General features: G+C 47.7%; 9 protein-coding genes across 9 annotated transcripts; 3 read left to right on the top strand and 6 right to left on the bottom strand.

The window, feature by feature from the left end:
- Window positions 1–1,780: 1,780 nt before the first annotated feature.
- On the bottom strand, window positions 1,781–2,224 carry FIESC28_07733 (uncharacterized protein; the record flags this gene model as incomplete). The annotated part of the gene is made up of 1 exon (XM_031161873.1): window positions 1,781–2,224. The coding sequence occupies one exon, from the start codon at window positions 2,222–2,224 to the stop codon at window positions 1,781–1,783; it is 444 nt and encodes a 147-aa protein (XP_031014132.1).
- Window positions 2,225–6,367: 4,143 nt separating this feature from the next.
- On the bottom strand, window positions 6,368–7,869 carry FIESC28_07732 (uncharacterized protein; the record flags this gene model as incomplete). Its single annotated transcript, XM_031161872.1, has 5 exons — window positions 6,368–7,138; window positions 7,190–7,257; window positions 7,307–7,528; window positions 7,576–7,708; window positions 7,771–7,869. 5 exons carry the CDS (start codon window positions 7,867–7,869, stop codon window positions 6,368–6,370), a joined length of 1,293 nt encoding a protein of 430 aa, XP_031014131.1.
- A 4,583-nt stretch (window positions 7,870–12,452) lies between these two features.
- Window positions 12,453–12,755, bottom strand: FIESC28_07731 (uncharacterized protein; the record flags this gene model as incomplete). The annotated part of the gene is made up of 2 exons (XM_031161871.1): window positions 12,453–12,456; window positions 12,583–12,755. 2 exons carry the CDS (start codon window positions 12,753–12,755, stop codon window positions 12,453–12,455), a joined length of 177 nt encoding a protein of 58 aa, XP_031014130.1.
- Window positions 12,756–13,078: 323 nt separating this feature from the next.
- FIESC28_07730 (uncharacterized protein) lies at window positions 13,079–13,456 on the top strand (the record flags this gene model as incomplete). The annotated part of the gene is made up of 2 exons (XM_031161870.1): window positions 13,079–13,264; window positions 13,319–13,456. The coding sequence occupies 2 exons, from the start codon at window positions 13,079–13,081 to the stop codon at window positions 13,454–13,456; spliced, it is 324 nt and encodes a 107-aa protein (XP_031014129.1).
- Window positions 13,457–13,839: 383 nt separating this feature from the next.
- On the bottom strand, window positions 13,840–14,790 carry FIESC28_07729 (uncharacterized protein; the record flags this gene model as incomplete). Its single annotated transcript, XM_031161869.1, has 1 exon — window positions 13,840–14,790. The coding sequence occupies one exon, from the start codon at window positions 14,788–14,790 to the stop codon at window positions 13,840–13,842; it is 951 nt and encodes a 316-aa protein (XP_031014128.1).
- A 647-nt stretch (window positions 14,791–15,437) lies between these two features.
- FIESC28_07728 (uncharacterized protein) lies at window positions 15,438–16,352 on the top strand (the record flags this gene model as incomplete). Its single annotated transcript, XM_031161868.1, has 1 exon — window positions 15,438–16,352. The coding sequence occupies one exon, from the start codon at window positions 15,438–15,440 to the stop codon at window positions 16,350–16,352; it is 915 nt and encodes a 304-aa protein (XP_031014127.1).
- A 1,743-nt stretch (window positions 16,353–18,095) lies between these two features.
- Window positions 18,096–18,680, top strand: FIESC28_07727 (uncharacterized protein; the record flags this gene model as incomplete). Its single annotated transcript, XM_031161867.1, has 3 exons — window positions 18,096–18,290; window positions 18,358–18,442; window positions 18,496–18,680. The coding sequence occupies 3 exons, from the start codon at window positions 18,096–18,098 to the stop codon at window positions 18,678–18,680; spliced, it is 465 nt and encodes a 154-aa protein (XP_031014126.1).
- Window positions 18,681–18,993: 313 nt separating this feature from the next.
- FIESC28_07726 (uncharacterized protein) lies at window positions 18,994–20,493 on the bottom strand (the record flags this gene model as incomplete). Its single annotated transcript, XM_031161866.1, has 1 exon — window positions 18,994–20,493. The coding sequence occupies one exon, from the start codon at window positions 20,491–20,493 to the stop codon at window positions 18,994–18,996; it is 1,500 nt and encodes a 499-aa protein (XP_031014125.1).
- Window positions 20,494–21,521: 1,028 nt separating this feature from the next.
- On the bottom strand, window positions 21,522–23,090 carry FIESC28_07725 (uncharacterized protein; the record flags this gene model as incomplete). Its single annotated transcript, XM_031161865.1, has 1 exon — window positions 21,522–23,090. The coding sequence occupies one exon, from the start codon at window positions 23,088–23,090 to the stop codon at window positions 21,522–21,524; it is 1,569 nt and encodes a 522-aa protein (XP_031014124.1).
- Between the last annotated feature and the right edge of the window lie 94 nt (window positions 23,091–23,184).

Genomic DNA, 23,184 nt, shown 5'->3' with positions numbered 1-23,184 from the left:
TTTCTCTTGAGATGACCGCTCTTGGCTTCCTTAAAAACGGGGACTGCAGCTGCGCCGATGGCTAGAGCTGCGAGGAGGATCGGGGGGAGCATCTCGGGTATGTTTGTCTGAGATTGGCTGATCCTTGAAACAATATTGGTTTGGGAAATAGAGCGCTTTGATTGTAAGATGAGTGATGAGCTGTTGCAAGTGAGCTGTTACCCTTTAGAAAGCACTGGGGTATTTATAATTAAATTTCATCATCGATGATAACTGTCAAATTGTGGCTGCCTTAGAGATGGTGTTGGGTTCAGTGACCTCCCGCGGTACACAAGTGTTTGTCGATCAGTATAGCCCGCTAACCCTTCGAAATAATGGTCGACAATTGTCTAAACTATTATCTATTTTGTGCTGTCTACTGTTAAAGTCATTGTTTGCCACAATTAACCTTATGGATAACCAGGCCTGCCCTATTTTCACCTTCAGCAACGTATCAACAATACTTGTGACATAGTGAGGGCAGCTGCGGTTCGCAAGTGCTCTATTTGAGAAAATATCTTATTAAATCTAAATCCTGGTCGTTACCCAGCATAAGGGAAATGCTACAAGTCAAAAGGATCATACGCAGGGTGGGTACTTGAGGTTAGGAGGAAGGGAAATGTCGTCCCCACTTCAATGACGATCCATCGAATCGACGCGTCTTGCCATTTGCCGCCGGCAGAAGCACTTGAAACTTGCCCAGATGTCGGGGTGCATGCAAGGACATCAATGTACTGTAACAAGAAGAGTTGGACAAACGGATTAGATGCTGCTGATTATCTTCAGTACCATGTACCTGGATCACTTCCTGTATTGATATACCCACGTGGGACCGATGGATCTGCAGCACTCTCCGAAGAAATTCGGCTGACAGGCGGGTCCAAGCCCTGAGATTGATCAGCACACCAGAGTCGGGTGCCGATAAAGATGAAGGGTGGGCGCCGTGTCACAGCTACGGAATTTGCCTCAGCTAGGACACGCCATAATTTGTATTGGCCAGCGCAATGCAGAATTTCTTTAGCTGTGACTTTATAGGCCTGTGAATACGCCATTTGGACCGGACGCCGGCGGAGCGAGGGAGATGATAAAAGGTCACTGTTCCAGCTCAGGATCCGATACAGTGTAATTCCAGCTGTTGACATAATAATCAGCAATCTATAGGTAGTCTAGTCAATATGAGCAGTGTAGGGCTAGGCCGCCGCTGTCGAAATTACTCTTGAAAGCAGATAGTAGCCAAGCACATGATTAATTGCCTGAGCTCATGAGCTAACAAGCTCGGGAACTACAAAGATCGACAGGAGATAGCGTCTAAGCTCGATATCCCAACACAGAATAGAGCATAGCTCACAACGTCGGTAATTGGCAGCAGAGCTTAGTATTGACGATTTCTTAATCGGTACTCGGCGCATCCAAAGCCTCAACTACATTGAATCCTCAATAAAACTTCACTGAAAGAACGTTAAGAATTATGTTAAGTGATAAATTAACAACTGATATCCTGCCCTCCACAGACATACATAAGATAATTCATTATCGTTACATTCTTTCAACCACGAACCAATTGAGCAGTTAACCAAATAGAAGCAGAGTTCGTACCCCAAGAAATCCATACAGATTGCACCGTCCATCCCGGGCAGACAAAGAGATCTCAATGTCGGTTGCCATTTGTGCTTTGAGAGCTGTCTTGCCCGGGATGTGATAAAAGACGGCCATGAGAGCCTCTCAACCTGCGTCTCCCTTGTGGGGGTCAAGGACGTGTAGATCAAGCATTCTTCTCCTCAGCCTCGGCCTCTCTCTTCGTACCAGGCAGGCTAGGAGCACCAGGACCGAGAGGAGTAAGGACCTTGAGAGGGGCGTCATCAGTGCCGAGAGTGACGCCAAGCCCCCGAAGAAGTGCAGAGAGGCCAGCGAGATTGTCAGAGTTAACGTCAACCAAATCGTTGAGAACCTGAGCATTTAGTTGTCTCTTTGTCTTCGTACCAGGCAGGCTTGGGCCAGACACGCCAGGGCCAATAGGTGTAAGGACCTTAAGAGGGGCGTCGTCAGTGCCGAGAGTGACACCAAGCCCCCGAAGAAGTGCAGAGAGGCCAGCGAGATTGTCAGAGTTAACGTCAACCAAGTCGTTGAGAACCTGAGCGTTAAGCTGAGGAGTAGGGGCTGCGGATGCACTGATGGCCAGGGCTGCGAGGAGGAAAGAGAACTGCATGTTGATAGATGTTGTTGAGGTGTGTTTAGGATAGGATTGGGTTGAAGGATTGGGGATTGAATTGGAAGCTGAGTGTTGTAGTTGTAAGCTGATGATTGCTGAGCTGTGTGATGATGAGTCTCTTTCTGGCAGGAAGACATCGAGATATTTATACATGAATTGTGTGGCAAGTTGCGAGCATGAAGCACATACTGACTCACAGGTTGACAGCTTGAAGCACGTATTGACTCAATGCGTTGTTACTCATGGTCTTGACGGCTTGGTGGGCCGAATTGATCAGCATTGGCTCTTTCTCCTCAGATCGTCACTTAACAGCACTGCATCTCTATGAGGGATATGTGCCACAGTCATCATCAACACCTTGGCAGCATGAGCTATGGCTGCAGGAAACTCGACTATGATTGAGAGGAAATTATCGTGTCATGTTCAATGACGATCTCTTCGGTTTGTTCCAACCGGAGTTGCATGTTGCAATATGTCGTGGAGTAGAAAGCGAGCTATCATGAGGCAAAAATCTTTGAAGGTTTTCGTGATCGTCGAGGTGCAGAAGACGATGTCCAACCAAGCTTTGAATGTGCAAGTTGGAAGTAGCGTCTAAGGGTCTTATGGAGACGTCACAGACGGAATCAAACTAACAGCAGCAGCTTGAAGACAGTGGACAAATATAGGGCGGAATAGTTTACACCAAACTCCACTTGGTTCATACCTAAATCTTTCCGCCATGTTTCTTGATCCCAGGATGAAGAGAGTTGAAGCTACAGCTTAGAGCTGCAGCTTAGATGATGGCGATCGTTCCTGCAGTATTTTCAATGGAGTAATTTCGACATGTCTTGCATGTGCAACGTTGAAGAAACTAGCAATCTGAAACCTTTCTGCAGTGCCGTTAAACATCCACGGAGGTGATCCGGGTAGATGGAGCTAAGAGGCGATCTGCAAATTCATACAAGACTCCGAGCAACGTCGGCTAGCAGGTGGGTCAAAGATGAATCCGTGAACCAATCCTCACTCGGAGAAACAGACACTGTCTGCTTCTTTTGCGTATGTACATCTACGAGAGTGCTTCCACCCACCCAACGGGTTTTGAAAACCCCGACGATGAAGATCTCCGGACAAGGCAGATCTTGGGTTTGAACTATTGCCATATGCCGGAATGATCGACGTCTATTCGCTCTACCGGGCAGTTGGCACGATTGCCGAGTCCATGGTATCAGCGGCGTGGTCTAACCATGCATGTATTGAGTGTAAATGATTGGTACCTCTTTGCACTGCCTAATTCTTGTGGATAGCTGAGAGAGCTTGAGCTTGATGATCAGTGCCAAGAAGGAGAGACAATTGAGTTTTGGACACGGACGATCAGTGGAAGCAGAACCAGTCCCAACAGCAGATTTCTTCATGTGAACGTCCGAGCGCAATCTCCCCTCACTCTCCCCAGCTCTGTAGTCTCAGGCCCTGATCAGCCCGATACGTACAATGGAAAAGCGTTTGATACAGGGGTAGCTTCAACTTCCTTAAATTGACCGTTGCTCGCTTCGACTTTGGTTGGAATAGCTTCAATTTACACCAAACGTTGAAATGTCATCAGCCGCGACGGCGAGCTCAAATCTCCCTCTTTGGAAAGCACCACAAGCTTAGCTCGGCCTCCGATTTCCGTTTGTAAGCCAACAGTAATGAAGTTTGCCTAGTTAGTACTCACCAGCGAGTAGGTGGGAGCACCAAAACTGGCCGAGCTTTGGTGGCTTTTCTTACCGGCTAATGAGGATAGCTGCAGATCTACCGCAAAGGTTAGCGAGCAGTCGGTTGTGAGCTTGCAGTTGGAAAGGGACCAACAAAAACACTTGCTTAGTAGATAAGCCACTGTTTAACTTTGCCTAACAACAAGCCACAAAGAAGGGGAGAGAAACTCAACAGTTACAGGATTATGATGCAATCCTTGCAGCATCTTACTTGAAACTCCCAAAGAAAGCCAAACAAAGTAATTCAAGAATTTCTTGAGAGGAAGTAATGCTGAATGGCGTAGAGGGCGGTCCTCTTGTTGCAGTAGCTTCAATTCTCAGCTTATGCCAAGAGATACTGTTGAAACCTTATTCAAGACGGCTTCGTCTGATCTTTATCGATAACGGAGACCAGAAGTAGTACCATGCGCCACCGAAGCCGGCGAGCAGTTTTGTAGACTAAACCACGAGTCAATGAGGACTTTTTGAGAGACGGTTTGGTTGTATTCGGTCTAGGGCTGAGGTGCTAGCTAGTAGCGATTGACCAAAGAGAAACGGACGGATTACTCGATCGGCCCGAGACGCCCATTTCCAGACTAATCCCGTCGAGGCACTTCCCGTCGGGAAAATCCCGGTCAGCTGAGCCGCGGGAAGTTGGTGGGAAGCAGCACACCAAAAGCTTGATAGAAAGGTTGAGTGGTTGTTTTGGTGTGAGTGTGACGGGATTAATCTGTCGCTTCCGAGTCAGCATGGTGTAGAAGCCTTTTGCTGTGTAGGGTTGTGTGTACCTATCTACGTGAGTAATGGCAACCTTCCTTTGTCTCTCTGTCTTCTTTTGGAGCAACTGTTTAGAGTTTTTTGAGATGCGGTTCTCAAAGACATACAGACACCACCAGCTCTGGGGGCGACATCAGGATCATTGGGCGACAGTAATCTACTTGAGTTTGCATATGAACGGAACATGGACAAGCCGACCAGAACTTGTTGAATGTCCATGACAGTTACTAAAGTTCTGTACACGTATAGGAGATGTCCATACAGCTTTGCTGAGTACGCCTCTGCGGATTGCCTCCGCGGATCTGTTATCGCAAGCTTAGATTGATAGTGAGGAGAAGCCGGTGGACTACAGACAAGCGCGATAAGGACTCCTCTTGAATCTGCTCTATTCCGCCAGACAGGACGTACGAGATTGTCACTCCCTCGTAGGGCCGAAGACGCTAGGCAGGCAGAGGAAGAATGGTTCCTGCTATCTTATCTCCTTGAGCCCTCATCGGTGCATTACCGACATGTCCTTCTCCCTGTCTACTTGTTATATACTAGAAATGATGTAAGATACATTGCTCCCAGCGAAGATAACTTGGAGGCAAAGTATTGGATGAGGTACGGGTGATGATCAGCTGGGGGCTCAAGGAGATGTGCGAGTAAGTGTTATATCCGTATAGCCGGTAATATCTTGCTGCGGTGGGCGGCCGACAAAGGCTGGTTGCTGGTGGGGTAGATCTTCATCTCGTTAGCCATCAGCTCAGCCACTAGTTTAGAACACCACCGAGAGTGCCCTGAGTGCTCAACCATATTACAGGAGTACAGTTTAAGCGAAGTTGACCCTGAAGCTATTGGTAATTACGCTGAATCACTGTTAACTCTTTGACTTTTGACGATCACATACCGATCCATTCGCACAGACATTGGTGAGCGGCAAGTCTTCGGATAACAGAGTGTGAACCTTGCACTACTCTCTGCAGAAGAAAGTCGATAGGTATTTATCCCTCCTTGTCGGCATCCCAGCACACGAAGCTGCTGGAATTTTTTCCTGGTGATATCCGTATTGCAACTTTGGAACAGATAAGAAAGTTGCAGTCTTATTAGATTGTATCTTTCTTTTATTTATTTATATGACCTCGCTCTCTCTTTAAGCAGGTAGTGATTAGGTATATCTTTGAGAAGATGAGATAGTAAAAACGAGAATAATTCCCATGGAAATTAAGCTTGTAAAAGCTTGCTTATTCCTGTCGGTTTCTTTGGTTGTATTTAGTAAACACTATACTATAATAAGATTCTCTAGATAATGGAAGCTATCGCCTTTTAGGACAGGTTATCGACAGGAACTTCACTACTCCAACATCCTGCTTACTCACAGCGTCTCGATAGCCTTTGAAACATAGTACTGTTCTTGAACAAAGCACAAGCTATGGATATAGCTAAAATGGCCCAGGTTGCGAGGCATCGTACAATAACCCACCTGCATCTGGACCCCAGTAAGCCACAGTTTCATCCGGCCGGCAATTGTTTCAACCACGATTTCTGCTTCAATAACCGATTATTGATGATATGTCAGTCAGCTGTTAATCGCAAGAAAAGGAAGGTATTCTGACTGTGTGTTCATCGTATATATCGTTTACTATTAAATAAGATATCTTTGCTGGGTATCACTCTATACTGCATTCTTACTATTCTCATTCATGAACCGTGTCATCTCCACAAGCTCAGCTGTGCTCGATGACGCATCCCCTGTCACTCGCGCTCCTCCATTGTAGGCGGAGTGTTCTGTCTGATTGGATGTAATGTTTGGTGACTTTCCGTGCAATCTGGACGAGACAGAACTGTGTCCATGCGAGGGATGCGAGCGGTTGTTGGAGCTGTCGAGGCGAGGGAAGGACTTGACGATAAGGAGTCGGAGATCAGGCATGCAGGCGCACCAGATGGCGACGTTGATTTCGATGACCGACCAGTAACATGTGTTGAAGAAGTCCCAGGTGGGGTTGTTGGATTTTCCAAAGGCGATGAGGAACTGTAGTCTGATGATGGACACGACACTAACGAAGGTACCAACAACGAACATCAGAGCAACAGCCAGCTTCCTCTGCCACTTCATCTGAAGTTGCAGCAGTTGAAAGACAGGAATTGCAAGTACCCAAAAGTCCATAGCAATGGAGACAGCGGCCAGTGCCCACGCCAAAGGGTTGGTTCCGACACAGTGACCCTCATGTTCCTTATCCCATCCCGTCCAGAAGTAGCTGATAGGTTGGCATTGTGCGATGGCTAGGATAACAAAGGCGACCATGCTGAGAGCGTTGAATGCTATCGTTCCCCATATTAATCGTTGGACCGACCGCACGGGAAAGATTCGAAGGTAGAAGAGCAGGACACAGATCTTGGTGAGGAAGACGTCGGTCGCGTAAAAGGTTTGGCCGATGTAGATGTACTAGATTCGTTGTTAGGTGACTGGCTTCATGATGGAGAGAAGGTTTCTTACTTTGAGGAACTCGGTGATACCATATCCGCCGACCATGTATGCATCTCTGCCAAATCCATTTCCGGAAACTGTTATTCGTAAGTATGTGTCTAGATCGTTGAAGGTGGGAGTGCGTACGGCCGAAGACACAACTGATGGTATTGCCAATACTAGTAGCCAAGCAGACCACGATAAGGTAATCATCCAATCGCAGCGACCGTTCGAACCTGAGCTTTTGGAAAATTCGAGCGCAAACTACAATCACGGTGATTGCTGACATAACGACGTTGAGGATGTCGAACTTTTTATGGATGTCGCGGACGGGGAACTCGCATGCCGAGGCGGTAATGTTCAAGGCGACTACATCAATTAGCGACGATGATGATGTAGTGATCGGTAATACTCACACAATGCCTCCCTAGGCATGCACTTGCTCATAACACAGCTCGCGGCAACTGTCTGTAAATCTGAATCGGCGCAGAGGCACTCGATGTCGATACCACATGTTGAGTTCGATGCCAATTCCAGTAGACAGCTCCCCTAAAACACCAAAGATCAGCCACTGCCAAGGCTCAAAATTTGCTTTTTTTTTTTCGACGTACCGCGCAATCGGGAATCTGGGAGAGAAAGGCTGAGACATCGATACCCAGCGAGCGGCCAACGAGACACGACCACACGACCAACAACCACGACAAATGCATTGTCTTTCTCTCTTTAGACAACAGTGATTAGCATTGTTTGTTGATGATGGGAAACAGGGTTTAGAAATATGACAGATCGTGCTGATATTAAATGGCTGCCGTACTTGAGTGGCGGCCCGGGCCAGCTCCTGCAATCTTGAACACTGCAACTCCCTGCCCCCTCCCCGCAGATATTATCATGCGACCCCCATAAAATGACCAATAGATCGCGACCCAAGTCATTTTAGTACAGCACTAGCCGGGGATCGCCGCATGGGCTCAAGGTTGGGCCCCTTCTTTCATTGGGTACGTGGCGCTTCTGCTGCAGAACCTGCTCACCCTGAGCTTCGATAGCCGCGAAAATCATCATGCCAATGACGACTCCACCCGCTAGACTGACCACTAGTAACTTGCTAAAACCTCCTTTAGCTTCAAGCTAGATCGCTTAAGTGGGGTGATGTCAAAGCGTATAGAGCACCAAACGAGTCATGAAAGTTGATCTCGCCGAACTGCCTGATGAGAGCTCACCAGCCCCAGCCCACCAGTCAAGCCCTGATATTAATGGCTTATCTTAGCAGACCCAAAAACGTGGGAACTGCCAAGGATACAGTTTTCCAGAAGAAAAGGATTAATCCACTCAAATAGGGTTAGTTCCCATCACCGCTTCCCTTAGAAACCCAGCCACGTTTTGCGAACCAAACCGAACGCGAGATACGTACTGTTTGCCGTGGTATCACGTAAATGGCTTGGACAAATCCTTCCCGGCTTAGCACGTCCCAAATTTGTTCAACGGATCCCTGTTCCGGGTTGCTGGTGTTTTGCTACTCCCCTTGAAACAGTTTTGTCCTGATCTGTGCTGTACCGGTACTGCAGATAACAAAAGAACAGCGATTGATCCGTGCAGGGCTGAAGAACAGTTGATCTGAGAGTCTTTTCCATTTTCAGCCATGTTTACCGCGACATGTTTCATAACCCCGGCCGACTGCGTAACTTCAGATCAGCCCTACGTTTCAATGTTGCGTGGATAATCTGCAGGCGTCTAACACAATGATCGACGAACAAAACACGGGAGATGAACAATTTCACAAAATTCTCTAGTTTTGAGGCTCTGTCTATAGCATCGCGGATCCAGGGCTAAAGCGTCGATCATGATAACCCTTCCGCTACCCTGACTCTCGCCCATTCCACGCTGTTTGAACAAACCGCTTTATGGCCGAAGAGGGCGGGGAGCGGGCCGGCGCTTGACGCAAAGACATTTTAAAAGCAAGTCCGTCGACTCTTTGGTTCCCAACACTCAGGCGGCTAAGTGGATATTGGTTTATTGAATCGTGTGAACAACACTAGGACTCATCCCCTTACTAAGTGAGAAGCCCGTTTGTGGACTCGAGCAATGGCCATGTTTCCTCTGGAGCTACTCCGTCGTTCCAATAGAGACCCAAGGAACGGTCCCCCGGGAGATTGTTTCCGTGGTATCGCGCGGTGATCGACCGGAAACATATCGGATAAGTTTCAGGGACCTCAACAGAAGCCCATTAGGCTGAGCCCTACATTTAGCTTGATCGTTGCGCAATGGGATCTACAGTTGTGATCTCGGCAGTAGATCATATGCGGAGTGACGGTGTAGTTAAGGTGATGCACAGATAATTAAATAAGACTCTAGGCTCGGAGGACTGGGCATCCGAGGATGTTTCGAGTGTATCAACACAACGGTCGCGTTTACCAGAAATAACGATTGTCGTAGATTGAGTACATAAAGCTTAATGAGATGCCGCGGCACATCCCAATCTGGCTAATGACATCATATCAATTTCTGGTTCAGGGTAATAGCATTGCCACGTCTAAACATAAGATTGTGTTAAACAAGATATACAGAACTGAAAAACAATCTCTGTCAGCTGAGCAGCAAGCCTTAGGAAATACTTCTAAGATTTTCGTCTACCAAAGGTTGTCATGTAAAAACTATAGTCAGGTTACAAAAATGTCTAGCGCTGTGAAGAGTAACCAAAGAACGATAAAAGTAAGAGAGACAATGTTACTGTAGGGTAGCGCGGCTGCGATAAGAAAAGTAGCGATAAGCGTGATCACGATAAGGATGATAGCAGCTATCTTGGTGTCATATATACAGCCAATAGTTAACAGATGCGAAGTTTCATAGTGGGTCTCTTCAGATGATGGTTGCGATGACCTCTGATAAGATAAGCGAGCAATCACTGCGTATCTTCCTATCGTGGAAGAACGCTGAAAGTGATAGGCTGGAACTATTGTGTTGTTGTTATCTCCATATCTCAGAACTCACGCCTCGGAATAACCCAGGTTAGATAAGCTGAGAGGCTGGGAGATACAGGCCCAAGAAATATCACTTTATGTTCTACTGCTGGCCAACTCGATACATGCATATCCTTCCAAACATCAGGTGTCGGCGACGGCAGAAAGGATGTGCAACGTAGGGGGATTTAAACTTTAAAATCCCTGCGACCTGGAATCCTTCGACCTGAACTCAAATGTCAGCACAAATTGTCAGAAAGCTGCATTTTGAAGTCTTATTTCAATTCCCTTGCACTTCCCCGCTTTCTTCAGCGCAACATTGGACCCAAGTAAGCAATGTCTCAGACATGCTGACCACCTTTCCAGGGTTCATTGGTTGACGCACGAGTCGCCAAGATGTTGATCGACACAGTCTTTGGTGAGGCTGATTCGACGATGGAACTGCCGAAGGGGACATCTAAAAGCATTCCATCCTGCCGAGTTCCCGAGAACCTTATTGTAAAAGGAATTGCCACGCGACATGGCTGGCGTACCAGTGTCAAGAGGTTGTGAGTCTTGCCGAAAGAAAAAGAAAAAGGTGATTACAGTTACATAATAGGCGACAGTGAGGAATGTTATGTTAACATAACGGCTAGTGTGATGAGAAAAAACCGATATGTGGACGTTGCAAGCGCCTTATGATCGCCTGCATCGGTAATGGCGTTCGCCGCTTCCAATTCAAATCAGAAGCATTCCAAACCATCCAAGGCCGCGCTCAACCGAGTTCCCAGTCACGTGTCCAATCTGATATCGAACGACCACCTATCAATGCACAGGCCCGACTTGTTAACAAACTTGTCTGGGCTCTCGATGCAAAAGAAGTCAAATATGACATGACAATTCACGGGGCATATATCCTGAATCTTCCGCGTCATGTAGGCGCGAGTCCCGTGATTGACGCTTCTGTTGAATTGTTAGTGGCTTCCATTGGAGCTGCTAGGGGAACGTCGTGTAAGAATGAGGCATTGTCTTTACACATCGACGCGATTTCGACGTTGAGAAAATCGTTAATGGCGGGCGGCAACGCAATTGATAACATGACGGCAATCTGGATAATTGACACCTGCAATGTAAGTTCACTAGCCCCAGGCCCGTGCGACACTGACAAATAACGTTCAGAAATTCATCGAGTTTCAGCTGGATTCCCGAGTAAGCCATGGCGAGGTCCTAGCACATCTTTTACATGAAACAAACCTAAACAGCATTGACGCCACGCTGTTACAGCACTTGATCAGAATGATGGTAAGGGCCGCCCTACACCACTCATGTCATACTAACAAACGCAGGTGTTTGAGAGTTTCGGAAATCCCAAGATTCATCTTCCTGCTTCGTTCTGGCAGCTTGTCAACCGTGGTGGTCTTCCAAGGCCGATGGTCAAGGGGAATGGATATTCGTTTTTGAGTCTTGAACTGCAGACTGCTGCGGATATTGCATTTCATTTGAGGGATACTGAGAGATATGTTTATCAGATAAGATGTACTTATGAAATGGTTCTGGCGGACTATCCGGTTTTGCTTGCTATTGTTGGGAGGGTTACGAGAGATGCTGGAGAGTCTGCCACGCTTCAAGCACATCGGATATCGATGAGGTTCCAACTCGCGTTCGGGTTACTGCTTGCAATGGGCTGTACGCTCAATCGGATACTGCGGATCTACGATGGGGAGGTGGCACAGCTCGTCACGACATACCATTTATTCTGCGATGATACGATTGTTCTGGCGGAGAATTTGGAGAAGTATCGACCGAGTACTTCTGCGTTTATGCCAGTGGTGCTAATGTGTGCTTGGGCTGCTTCGACGGATGGATATCGGGTGGAGGAGATTGAGAAGTGGTTGATCAATTATCAGGGTGATCATGTTACTGATAATTATACGGAGTTGGGAAGGAATGTTAGGGAGGCTTATGAGGGTATTAGGGAGAGGTATCTGGCGAAAGAGAGTGTCGCTGAGGAAGGGAGGAGGAATAGAGGGTTTAGTCCTTGGAAGGAGAGTTTTAATCCTAGAGACGAGGGTTGCACGATATTGTGATGAATCGAGTACTGGGCATGGACGATATAAATGGACAATGTCGAATGAGATAGTTAATACGTTGACACACGACCATAGTCACGGTGGATTGGGACGAGACAAGTATGGTTGTAGTTATCATATATTGAGTGTGAGAAGATGCCCAAATACCATATTGTAGCTGGCAACTAGTTGCATATGATCATGTAGCTTCCATAAGACGTGTCACCACTGAGGCAGGCCTCAGTAGACATATTGTGACGATCCACAGTACAAACAAGGTCGCTATAAGTCTCAACTGTTATTAAGTTAGCCGTTATCAATAAGGGAAAAGAAATGATGAGAACACATACGTATACATTCCTAGCCAAGATACTTGGTCCAGATGGACTTGACGGACTTGTTTCAAGGGAACTTCGTGCACTTGAATGTATCCTTGGCTGAGAGTCTAATGCTGCCGGTAATCTCGGCGCGTGTGTAGCTCTCTTGATCAAAGGAGTGAATCTCAGCGGATATTCCAGAAGAAGGGGTAGCTTGGGGAGCAGCCTGAGCGAAGACGGCCAGAACGGAGGTGATGAGGAAAATAGAGGAATGCATAGTTATGAGTTTGAGTTAATTTAGATGTTGGAGTGAGGGAAGAAGGTTGTGAAGCAGTTGGTTGTAGGGACATGGAGATTTAACTCTGAATGGACTTTGACGTTATAATTATATTCTCCAACGGCCCTTTCTATCCTGAAAATGTCCGCTCATTGTGATGACCATCTCATATTTCGTGTTTGGAAGATGTTTACGGTGGTTTGTCTCGCAGAGACGCCTGTCAATCATTTCATGAGCGAGACCACCGTCTCGAATTTATGTCGTTTCCATTAATCATTACTTGTCAATATATTCTCCCAACAAATCTATAGCCTTTTGTCAATATGAAGCCCACCATGATCCTCGCCACCTTTTGTGTCGCAGCTGTTACAGCTACACCAGCTGACCACGAACTCTTTGGCCGCAACGACTGTGGGAAAAGTGGCGCATCCTACACACGACGAACGAATAGCAAATACGGTTCTGGAAACGGCGGGCATACATACTGTGGATGTGATCGAACTGGCATTGTAAGTACACTAGTTCCATTATTCGCTGGATCCAGAAGCTTTTACGCCAAACAGGTCGAATGCATCGACGGCCACTGGAAGAAAATCAAGGATTGTCAAGCCCTTTCCGGTCATCAAAAGTGCTATGGTACTGGTACAGGCGCTCACTGTGGTGCTGTACTGACCCCCGCTGGAAATGGAGGTGGTCTGTGAGGAGGTTTACTTGATCTTTTCGGATAGTGTATATATTCAAAGTCTCTTCTTCCACTTGGGAGCAGTAGTCGCAAACTGTTCTATATCAGCGGGGTGGAAGGTCTGGAAGCATTGTTACATCATGGGTTTTTTTTAAAGCCGTTATTTCTTTCTAAACCTTCTTTTCGGCATTTCGTTCACAGTTGAAGTTAAGACTTACAGCTTCATTACACACTCTTTAGGAAGAATTCAACATACAACCTTATCAGAATCCATCTATGCTCTGGGGTACGGTCGGCAAGTGAAGCTATGTGTAAGGACAGTCAAGCAATGGTATAGACATTATTTATTGAGGGTAGAAGAAAGCCATATACCTCCTGTCGCTTCCTATTCTAAATGCCCAATTAGGTCGATGAAGCAGTCGTGGCCTCACCAGCAGCAGAAGTTCCTGTAGCCGAAGCTGTCTGAGGAGCAGTACCAGTGGGAGTGGCAGTACCGCTAGAACCACCACCACTACCACCACCACCAGAGCCCCCACCCTTAACAACTTGAGCCTGCACAATTTGTCCCGCCTTGTTGAAAACAATATTGACCAAAGCGCTGAGCTCCGCGTACTCATATGTCTTCTGAGTGAGACCATTCTTCAGCGACTTCTCCTCGCCAGTAAACGTCATATTCTGCTTGTAATCTCCAATGATAGAGTTAACAGCATCACCGCCAGCTTTGGTAACCTGCTGAACAATGTTGCCGAGGTTGTCAATCAGGAAGTTCAACTTGGTGTCGCCTTGGGTGATGCTACCGAGAAGACCGTCTACCGCACCAATGACACCTTCCACGATGTCACCGACTGAGTCGAGAAGGTTGATCAGAGCGGGGTTCAGATCCAGTGATGAGAGAGTGCGGTTGACGATCTCAACGAGATGGCCTAGACGAACGACGAGTTCGAGCTCAGCTTCTACGTCGGCGATGGTGATGTTGACTTTCTCGATGCCGAGCTGGATTCCGGCATTGAGCTGGACTAGCTTGGCGATGTCGGCGTTGAGGTTGATGTCTGCGTGGAGATTGTCGACGTCGAGCTCAATACGGCCGACGGAAAGTTCGGGGACTTTGAGATGGACATCTGGAGGACCTTGTGAGGAGTTTCTGCCCATAGAGCCTCCGCCTGATCCTCCTCCAGATCCTCCTCCAGATCCGCCTGTGGGAGAAGCAGTTCCAGTTTCGGTCTCAACGGGCGATGAAGTTGGGTCAATTGAGATGCTTTCTGCGGTGGTGGCAGGTTCAGTGGAATCAGGTGTTTGAGCCTGTGCAAGGCCAAAGCTGACCAGCGGCGCCAGCAAAAGAAGAGAAAAACGCATGTTGATTGACTGTACAAAAATGAATGTTGGTGATGATAGGAATCGCGACAGCGACGATGAAAGTTGTTTGGGGAGTCTTCTTTTCCTTTTGCTCAAGACAGTCCACAAAGCATAAGTGGAACCTTAGCGCACTGCCCTTGCAATCTCCGCGTTGCAGAATACCGTCGGCCTTATGAGCTTATTTGGCGTTCTATATCATCGGATATAATGTTGCATTTAGCTAGACGAGACGAACAAAACCGGATTTTTATGTGACAAAGAAATTACTGTTTTCTTGAATGGGGACTCTAAGGAGAAAAGATCGAGATTTTCACTCATGCATTGACGCATGTACAGGGGATTGTCGGAAATACAGCCGTATACAAACTCTGATAGGTCAGACTAGTTCCACTTGAGGAGATTTCCCCTGCATTACGCATGGGGTAGCATGAAACCTGGGCTGATGTGACATGGAGCCGGATCTTACTAGCCGGGCATTGATGCCGTTTCAAGAGATAGGGTGGTATTCGTCTAATGCTAAATCAGCCAATACTGCGGGTTGATAGATACTGGAGGGTGTTGTGCCTTTTCTTTTCGCCATCCCATCTCTGTCTTCATCCAGTCCCTCTTTTCCATCCTCACCTCTACACTCCTTTCAAATCATCACAATGAGACATTTCACAGTACTTGGAGCTCTTGCTCTAGCCTCCTTCGCAGCCGCAAAGGCCAAGGGCGATGGTTACTACGGCTACAAACTCAACCGTCGCGGCGACGATGAGTCCGCTATCTACGAAACAGAAAACACCAACAGCGGCGTCGCGCCTCTGAACCAGGAGCCAGACGTCTACCTCAACGCGAATGTCTCAGTTGGAGAAATCTCAGTTGAAGTGAAGAACATCACTGCCAAGATTAACCTTGATGCAAAGGTCCTCAATCTGCTCAACTTCAACGCTGGTGTTGATCTCGGTATTGATCGTGTCAAGCTTGGTATTTACAATGTCACTGCCAAGGTTGAGCTTGAGGCGCGGTTGGGAAACATTCTGCGCATGGTTGACGATGTTCTTGAGAGTATTGATTTGAACCCTATCATTGCGACTCTGGGAGATGGCGTCAAGGATATTGTTGGTGATATTGGTGATGGAGTTGGCGACATCATCGGCGGAGACAGCGGCGGCTCTGATCAAGACGCCGAAGCAAACGAGAAGCGAGATCTCACCATCCGTCTCGAAAACAACATTCTCTACTCAATGAACGACTTCTCCGGCTCAGCCCACACAAATCGGGTCCTCACCCAAGACGGCTTTCTCTACAACATCTACATCGACAACCAAGGTCGCGAGAAGAACCGCAAGGAAGTCGGATACTACGCCAAAGACATGAAGTTCACCGGCCACAACAGGACCATCACTGTTGATGGAGGTGTCGAGTACGAGCTGCAGTACACGTACTCGCCTTACTATGGTCTCAATGCTTATTGTAACATTTACACTGATCCTTCGGGCAAGGTTTTGAGGACCAAGATTGTGGCTGAGGCTGAGGGTGGTGGTGCTGCTACTATTGCTAATGAGGAGGAGGATCTATGAGTGGGAGGTATATTAGGTGTAATACAGTCATAAGCTTGAGTACAAATGAACGATTCCTGATCAATGCTATCAACGTTACCCATCTTGCCCTATAACTACCTTGGTCTGGAATGTCAGGACAAAGGGTATGGCTGGAGCTGAGGCGTGAGAGACCAGAGCATGCGGCGAGTGTCCATGCGACGCAACATGAGCAAGAACAACATGATTTGCACTATGAGCATGGAGACTACGAGGATGATCATGATCATGACCATGAAGATTTGCTGGATAACGAGTATCATGAGCAGGATAGTAAAATGACTAGGAAAAGTGAGATAGTAGCTGCTGGAAAAAGAATCTGGGAGAGATAGTATCGCATGATGGCAAATGCGATATAATGCTGCGTCGTTCATGATTTGTACCTAACTTGAGTTTGTGTGATACGGCTCTACTGACGAGAATACTAAATTCGTGATCCAATTGAAGTTTTCATCATGGACTTGACAGCGATAAGTCAAGTGGACCCCCTGTGATAACCCATCTACCGAGTGCTCTGATGCGGCCTTCCCCATCCGGCTTGGTCAGCTAGCCCAGTCTGTAAGCCCTTCGTATTGCTGGAGCTGCCTAGCCTTGGCAAACCATGTCCCGTCTACAGAGCATATGCGGCGTTGGCAGACGGTATGTGAAGAGCCTCGGTCCCACCACTACTCGCTTACTCCTACCTTAAGCTGCAAGCTAGAGTAGATGATTGCCGCGGATGTGGGGCAATGCAGGGGCAAAAGCCAACGTTTAAGTCTATGTCCAGGGTGCGGCTGTTGTAAGGTCTGGACCCGAACGGCCAGCTGTGGCTGAATATCAGATGAATGCGCGGCGTTGAGCGCTAGACGAGGGACAAGCCAGAACATCCATCGTATGTTTTCACGTTGATACTCATACTGACCCTGCGAGAAAGGTGATACCAAACAGACCGAGAGATGAGACACGTGAATTGGCAGAGGCAGAGCTTTCTTCGGAGTCTGGTGAAGGGAACAGTTCAAGGTTCTTAAGCTTAACAGAGTTAATTCTAAATATAGTACTTGAAAGCTCATCTCCCAGCGTTCCAGTTCAATTCTATGGACGCTAAACATCCTAGCATGAAGTTAATTGCCGGAGGAATGTGATCTTCAACTCTCCACATTTTTTCTCCAGGTATGAACTGCCATCCTTCGATTTTGGACTGTAGCTTGATGAAAACCAGATCAAGAGTACAGGAAAGGTTCAATTACATGGTCTAAGACATAAATAATCCATTGAATGATTTGTTGAAGCTGTTCCATGAGAATGCTGTTGCAGTCTGGCAGGCCGTCGTATCACATAGCTAAACAATTGCTGTCCGGATTAGGAAATCGAATAGAGGAGGCGGATACCACGGCACGAGGCGCGAAAGTTAATTGTACCTGTCTTGAGGCACGATGCATAACGGCACGTGGACTGATCGACGCATTCGGATTAGTTCAGGGTCCTGAACGAGCTGTCACCCGAGAGCCTTCACTGTAAACTGATTGACTTGAGGAGGGGATATGAAGAGTCTATTGCTCGTGTAGGAATTAGTTCAACGCCATGTTGAGGAGGGGCTCGTATCAAGAGTTCCAGATGTGCCTCGGACCTTTCTCAAGACATGTATAAAACTGTGGGTATGTCGCAGGTATTTCAATCAAACCAGAACAACATCTCCATCATCTCTCATTCTTTACCCCACTATCACCACCACACATACTCGCCAACATGAAATTCAGCATCCTCGCCGCTTTCACCGCCATGGTCGGTAGCACTGCCGCCGCCAACCAGGCCGTTGTCATCAACAACTGTCCCACCACCATCTACGTCCAATCTTGGCCTTACAACGGAGGTTCCCCAGGACCTCTGGTTGCTCTCCACCCTGGCAAGAAGTTTGCTGAGAACATGCGATATTCTGGCTCGGTCAGTCGCACCCTTCCTTTCACTTCCATATTCTTGAGTTACTGCTAACACAATGGGCATCCTATAGACCGTCAAGATCGCCACCACCAGGTCTCTCTCAAAGCCTCTGTTCTTCGGATACTCTTCTAGCTCCAGCCCCAACTATGTCTACTGTAAGTCCACACCTGTCATCGACTCAGAGTCTTGTACTAACCTTCCCTTCCAGATGAATTCAGCACCCAATTTGGCAACCCCTTCGCCAACAAGCACAACACTCTGAGCCCCAGCAGGAGCTGCAAGAAGTTTGACTGCCGTCCTGGACAGGCTGGCTGCTACAGCACTCCTGGTATGAAGAAGGTCTTTGGATGCCCTAGCCCTACTACTGTGACTGCTACTATCTGCGCCAAGTAGTTCTGGAGTTGAACATCCATCTGTGCTTGCACTAGAATTGGAGCTTATATCGCAAAGGAGCATTGCCTCGCAGTAGCACATCGGATAGTGCGGGCCTGTGGGATTACACAGGGAGTACTTTGGTTAGACAGAGAAATAAATCATGATTGCAGATTAATTTATGAACGTCGATTTCGCTGTGATCCAGTTTATTATATGCAATGTAAGGCACAGTCGATGGTAGATTAATCTTGGATTAAAATGTTGGGTATATACTATTTAAGATAATAATACATGAGAAGTCATTATGCGCCTCTGAAGATTTCCACCTTCTTTACTTCCTCTCAAGACCAGTCTCAAGGCTAACAATTCTGGGCGAAGCATAGTAGAAGCCTCCGCCATTGAACTCTCCCTCGAGCTCAGGGTATTCAAGCTCACTCCAAGTCTTCTGAATCTTGGCAGCACTCTTCAAGAAGCTCTTCTTAGTCTCCTTGTAGTCCGAAGCCGTCAACTTGCCATCCTTCTTGACAAACTCTCCATCAACCATAACATGGAGAACATCAGCGACACTAGCATGAAGCATGACAGCAGCAACGGGGTCGGTCCAGCCCAGAAGAGCAGGAGAGTCGGCAGCGTTCCAGACGACAACATCGGCCTTGGCGCCTTCTTCGATGATACCGAGGTCCTTGCGTCGAAGAGCCATACCACCGGCGCGGGTAGCGAGGTAGAAGGATTGACTAACACCCATGGGGTTCTTGTTGGGAACTTCCCACTCGCCGTCAAGGACCTTATTGAAGAAGTAGTAGCGTGCGCTCTGGAGCCAGATTCGAGCTTGGGTGAGAATGTCGGTGGAGTAAGTGAAGTGAGTGTCGACGCCAAGAGCGGCTTGATCTTGGAGGTGGTATGAGTGAGGGTGAGTGTGACCGTAGTGCATCTCGGACTCGGGGGTGATGGAGAGGTACTGGTTGGTCTGGCGGAGAAGGTTGGCGCCGGTGGCAGTCATGAAGCTGCCGTGGGAGAAGACGACGGGAATGGAAGTGTTGAGAAGACCCAGAGCGTGGACGTCTTCGGGAAGGTTGTTGATTCCGAAAGGTCCAGATAGAGCATGGGTTGTGACAACAGAGACATTGTACTCCTTGGCAAGGTCGACAACATCCTTAGCAGCATCGGGAGGGTTGGGACCGAAAGAGTCATAAGAAATTCCGAGCTCAACGTTGCTGCCCTTGAAAGGCTCACTCTCAGCAATCTCAACAAAGTTGGGAATCTGATCGCGAACAGTGTAGTTCAAGGCAGGAACATCGTGGAAAGCGTAAGACCAGAAGACACGCGCTCCACTAGCCATAGAAGCGTTGAGACCAGCGTAAGCAGTCTCGTTGGACCAGGTATGGTGAGCGTGATCAAGGGAAGTAGTAACACCAGCGTTCAAAGCTTCAAGAAGACCAGCAAGTTGACCCCAGTAAACATCATCAGCCGTGAAGTGAGGAGCAGCTGCAAACTCGCCATAACGACCGAAGTACTCTGCGAGAGTAGTGTTGGCCGCGATAGTCTTAAAGCCGGTTTGCCAGCCGTGACGATGAGTGTCGATGAAACCGGGTGTGATAATCTGGCCAGTGACATCAACCCTCTCGGTGTTGTTGGGAAGGTTGGAGGGCTCAGAGGTGCTGACGCTCTTGATACGATCGTCGCTGATCAGGAGATGGCCGTCGCGGATGATCTTGGCTTCATTGGTGGAGTCATCCCAGCTGATGATCGTCGCACCAGACAAGAGCTTACTGGCGGCCTGAGCCTGAGTAGCCAGAGCGCCGAGAGCACAAATTGCTGAACTATGTCTCATTTTGCCGGTATGACTGATATCATGAGGAACCTGAGCCCTCACAATGACACAGCTACCGGTGAACTTTATATAAACATGGCATGTCACGGAAGTGCGGATATACCAAGACCTAGATGAACAATTTTTCTGGGCATCTTCTAGAAGATACTTACGAACCAATCGGTAATGGAAATCTGGGGACAATTCCCTGTTTTATGACTTGATCCCCACGAGCTAATGATGGTGGTTGACAAAAAGTGGTTCGGTGTTGCATTTTTATGCAAACGATGACGCATGGAAACTGTCGGATGTACGGATATACGGAGTGACAGACCGCTTCACAGGACAACTACCGTACTTCCAGAAAGGAGGTCATCGGGAAACTCATTTCCGATGGTATGGATGGATCTGATTTATTGCCGTGGGTTCATATATGGTGTGGTCTTTATGCACGGATCCGCGTGTTGGTAATCACAGCAATGATTGCGAAGCCGACGTGTGGGGGCATGCAACGCGGTACTCCAGGGCATCAGGAATACTTGTCTAGAGCTTTTGCTCGCATGGTATCATATGCAGAATTGCTGGCTCAGTAAGAAAGGTTGTCTCTCTTTAAGAACCGACATCCCATTCATTGACCACACGTTTGCAAAGCCGAGAATTGGATGATACAAGTATCAAAGCTTTTGCTATCAATCAGCGGCAGTGCTGTCCCATCCAATCAGATGTGCCACTTTCTGATCCACTTTTGATCCTTCCCGCCGGCGCAAATCCCGTCCAGTAACAAATGTAGTCTACAAGGGAAACGGGAATCATTTGTCCCAAGACATTGCCAATTATAGTATGAAAAGTTCTCCAGTACATACTTCCACCCTAATGTGAGGTCTGAAAGGTCACCGTGACGATAACGGTGAGTGATTGCCTGTCCATCGTTCACTCATTTTCCAAGCAACCGTAGAACGACGTTACTTACAGCTTGATCTGTATGTCGCTGCTTCGAAACGCCGCAAACTCATATCCTTTCCAAGTCGGTTTGCACACCCTCAAATTGATTAGAGATCATAGTCCTTAATCTCAATCTCATCTACCTCTCTACACTCCTCTCCCTCGGGCAAAGGTAAGCTCCTATCCACATTCAACATCAGACACCCACTAGCCTTATCTACGAGGATGTTCAAATGCCGATAGCCCCCTCCAAATCTCGACCCGACTATTTTCACCATCTCCATCAACGTATCCATAACACCGACATCCATAGCTGACGCTTGGAACTCCAACGGCGCCAACGATACGAGGTCTGCCAAAGAGCATCCTACATCAAACACTTTCTCAAGAATACCGATGCCGTTCGCCTCGAAAGCTTGCGTAGGAACTAATTGAGATATGAGAACAATGTCGCGCGCTATCGTAGCTGGGTAGTGTAGTGACATGACATCGTCGCTGTTGGCTGTGGAAAGGACTCGTTTTGAGGCACACAGCTTCCATACAACTTGTTTGAGCCATTGGCGTGATATGAGGAGATCTGCTTGTTGCACTTGGGAGTAGTCTGATAGATTCGGCAACGAGTACTTTAGCATGCATTGAAGGTGCGAGAGACTGGCTGAATCAGCTGAAGATGATGGAGTCAATTGATTCCAATTCGCGATGAAGGTTGAGTCGAAGGGGCGGAATAGAGAGATAAGGTCGAGAAATCCAAGAAGAATCTCGGCATCTGACGATAGAGGATCGATAGCTGGAAGGTCGAGCGTTTCCTGCAATCTGATAGGGCGATTTCTTTGCAGCCCGTACGCTCTCTCTGTGATAAACAGGACCCAAAACATGCGTCGCGCATAGACCGCGAGCGACGGATCAGTGGTCTCCTCATAGGTCGTTTCTTCATGTAGGCGTAATGTTTGAAGCATCGTTATGGCCTCTTGCAAATAATACCAAGCCGAATTATCCTTATCCATAGCAAAGAAAGCGGCATACAAAAAGAATGAGGTTTGAATATGCGTCAAAGATGGGTGTTCCACAGCGTGGCAATGCTTCCTTGCACGAAGGGACTCTGACATAAGGAAGTCGGCGGATGGAAGGGTGATGTCATCTTGAGCTTCTGATGGCGGTAGTATCTCAGGCGACAACGCGATTATAGCACAGCAAGAAGCGATGAGGCTGTACTTTCCTGCTGACATTGAGCCATATTCGAGTTCTTGACGATCCAAAATTGGTGTGAGTGGATATTTATGATTGAAGTAGGCGTCGAGACACCATTCGATAATCGCATGGGTGAGTAGTGGTGATGGGTAGAAATCCTCGGCGATTAATGGTGGGGCAGTAACATCGGATGCTAAGATGACAAGTTCCTCATTTACCGGCGAAGCAGGAACGGGAACAGGAACCGGCGCCGGGCTCGGACTTTGAAGAATCCTCTCCCCAGGTCGCTGAAGCCTCCTCGCATTCCTTGGCCCGCGCGGACCCGTCTTTTTGTGCACAGCCAAATAAGTACAACCTAGCTCAGCATTCCGACAATTAAGACAAGGCGTACAGCCATCGCATCGGATTTTACGTCTGTGACAAGCGTCGCAGGCTTGACGGACTTTGATAGGCTTGCCTGATGGATTTGGACTTGATGGAGTTGACATTTTGAGGTTAAAATTGGAGAGGTTCAACAAGGTTTTAGAGGTTGTGGGGATTGGGTTTATATATTGCGGAGAAGACGAATGCAAGGACTGGTGA

Source organism: Fusarium coffeatum (assembly GCF_003316985.1).
Source record: "Fusarium coffeatum strain FIESC_28 chromosome Unknown BRIP53273_contig_173, whole genome shotgun sequence".
In the NCBI taxonomy this organism is placed as follows: domain Eukaryota; kingdom Fungi; phylum Ascomycota; class Sordariomycetes; order Hypocreales; family Nectriaceae; genus Fusarium; species Fusarium coffeatum.
Note: the sequence above shows the minus strand (reverse complement) of the source record. Positions and strands in the feature narration are given on the sequence as shown.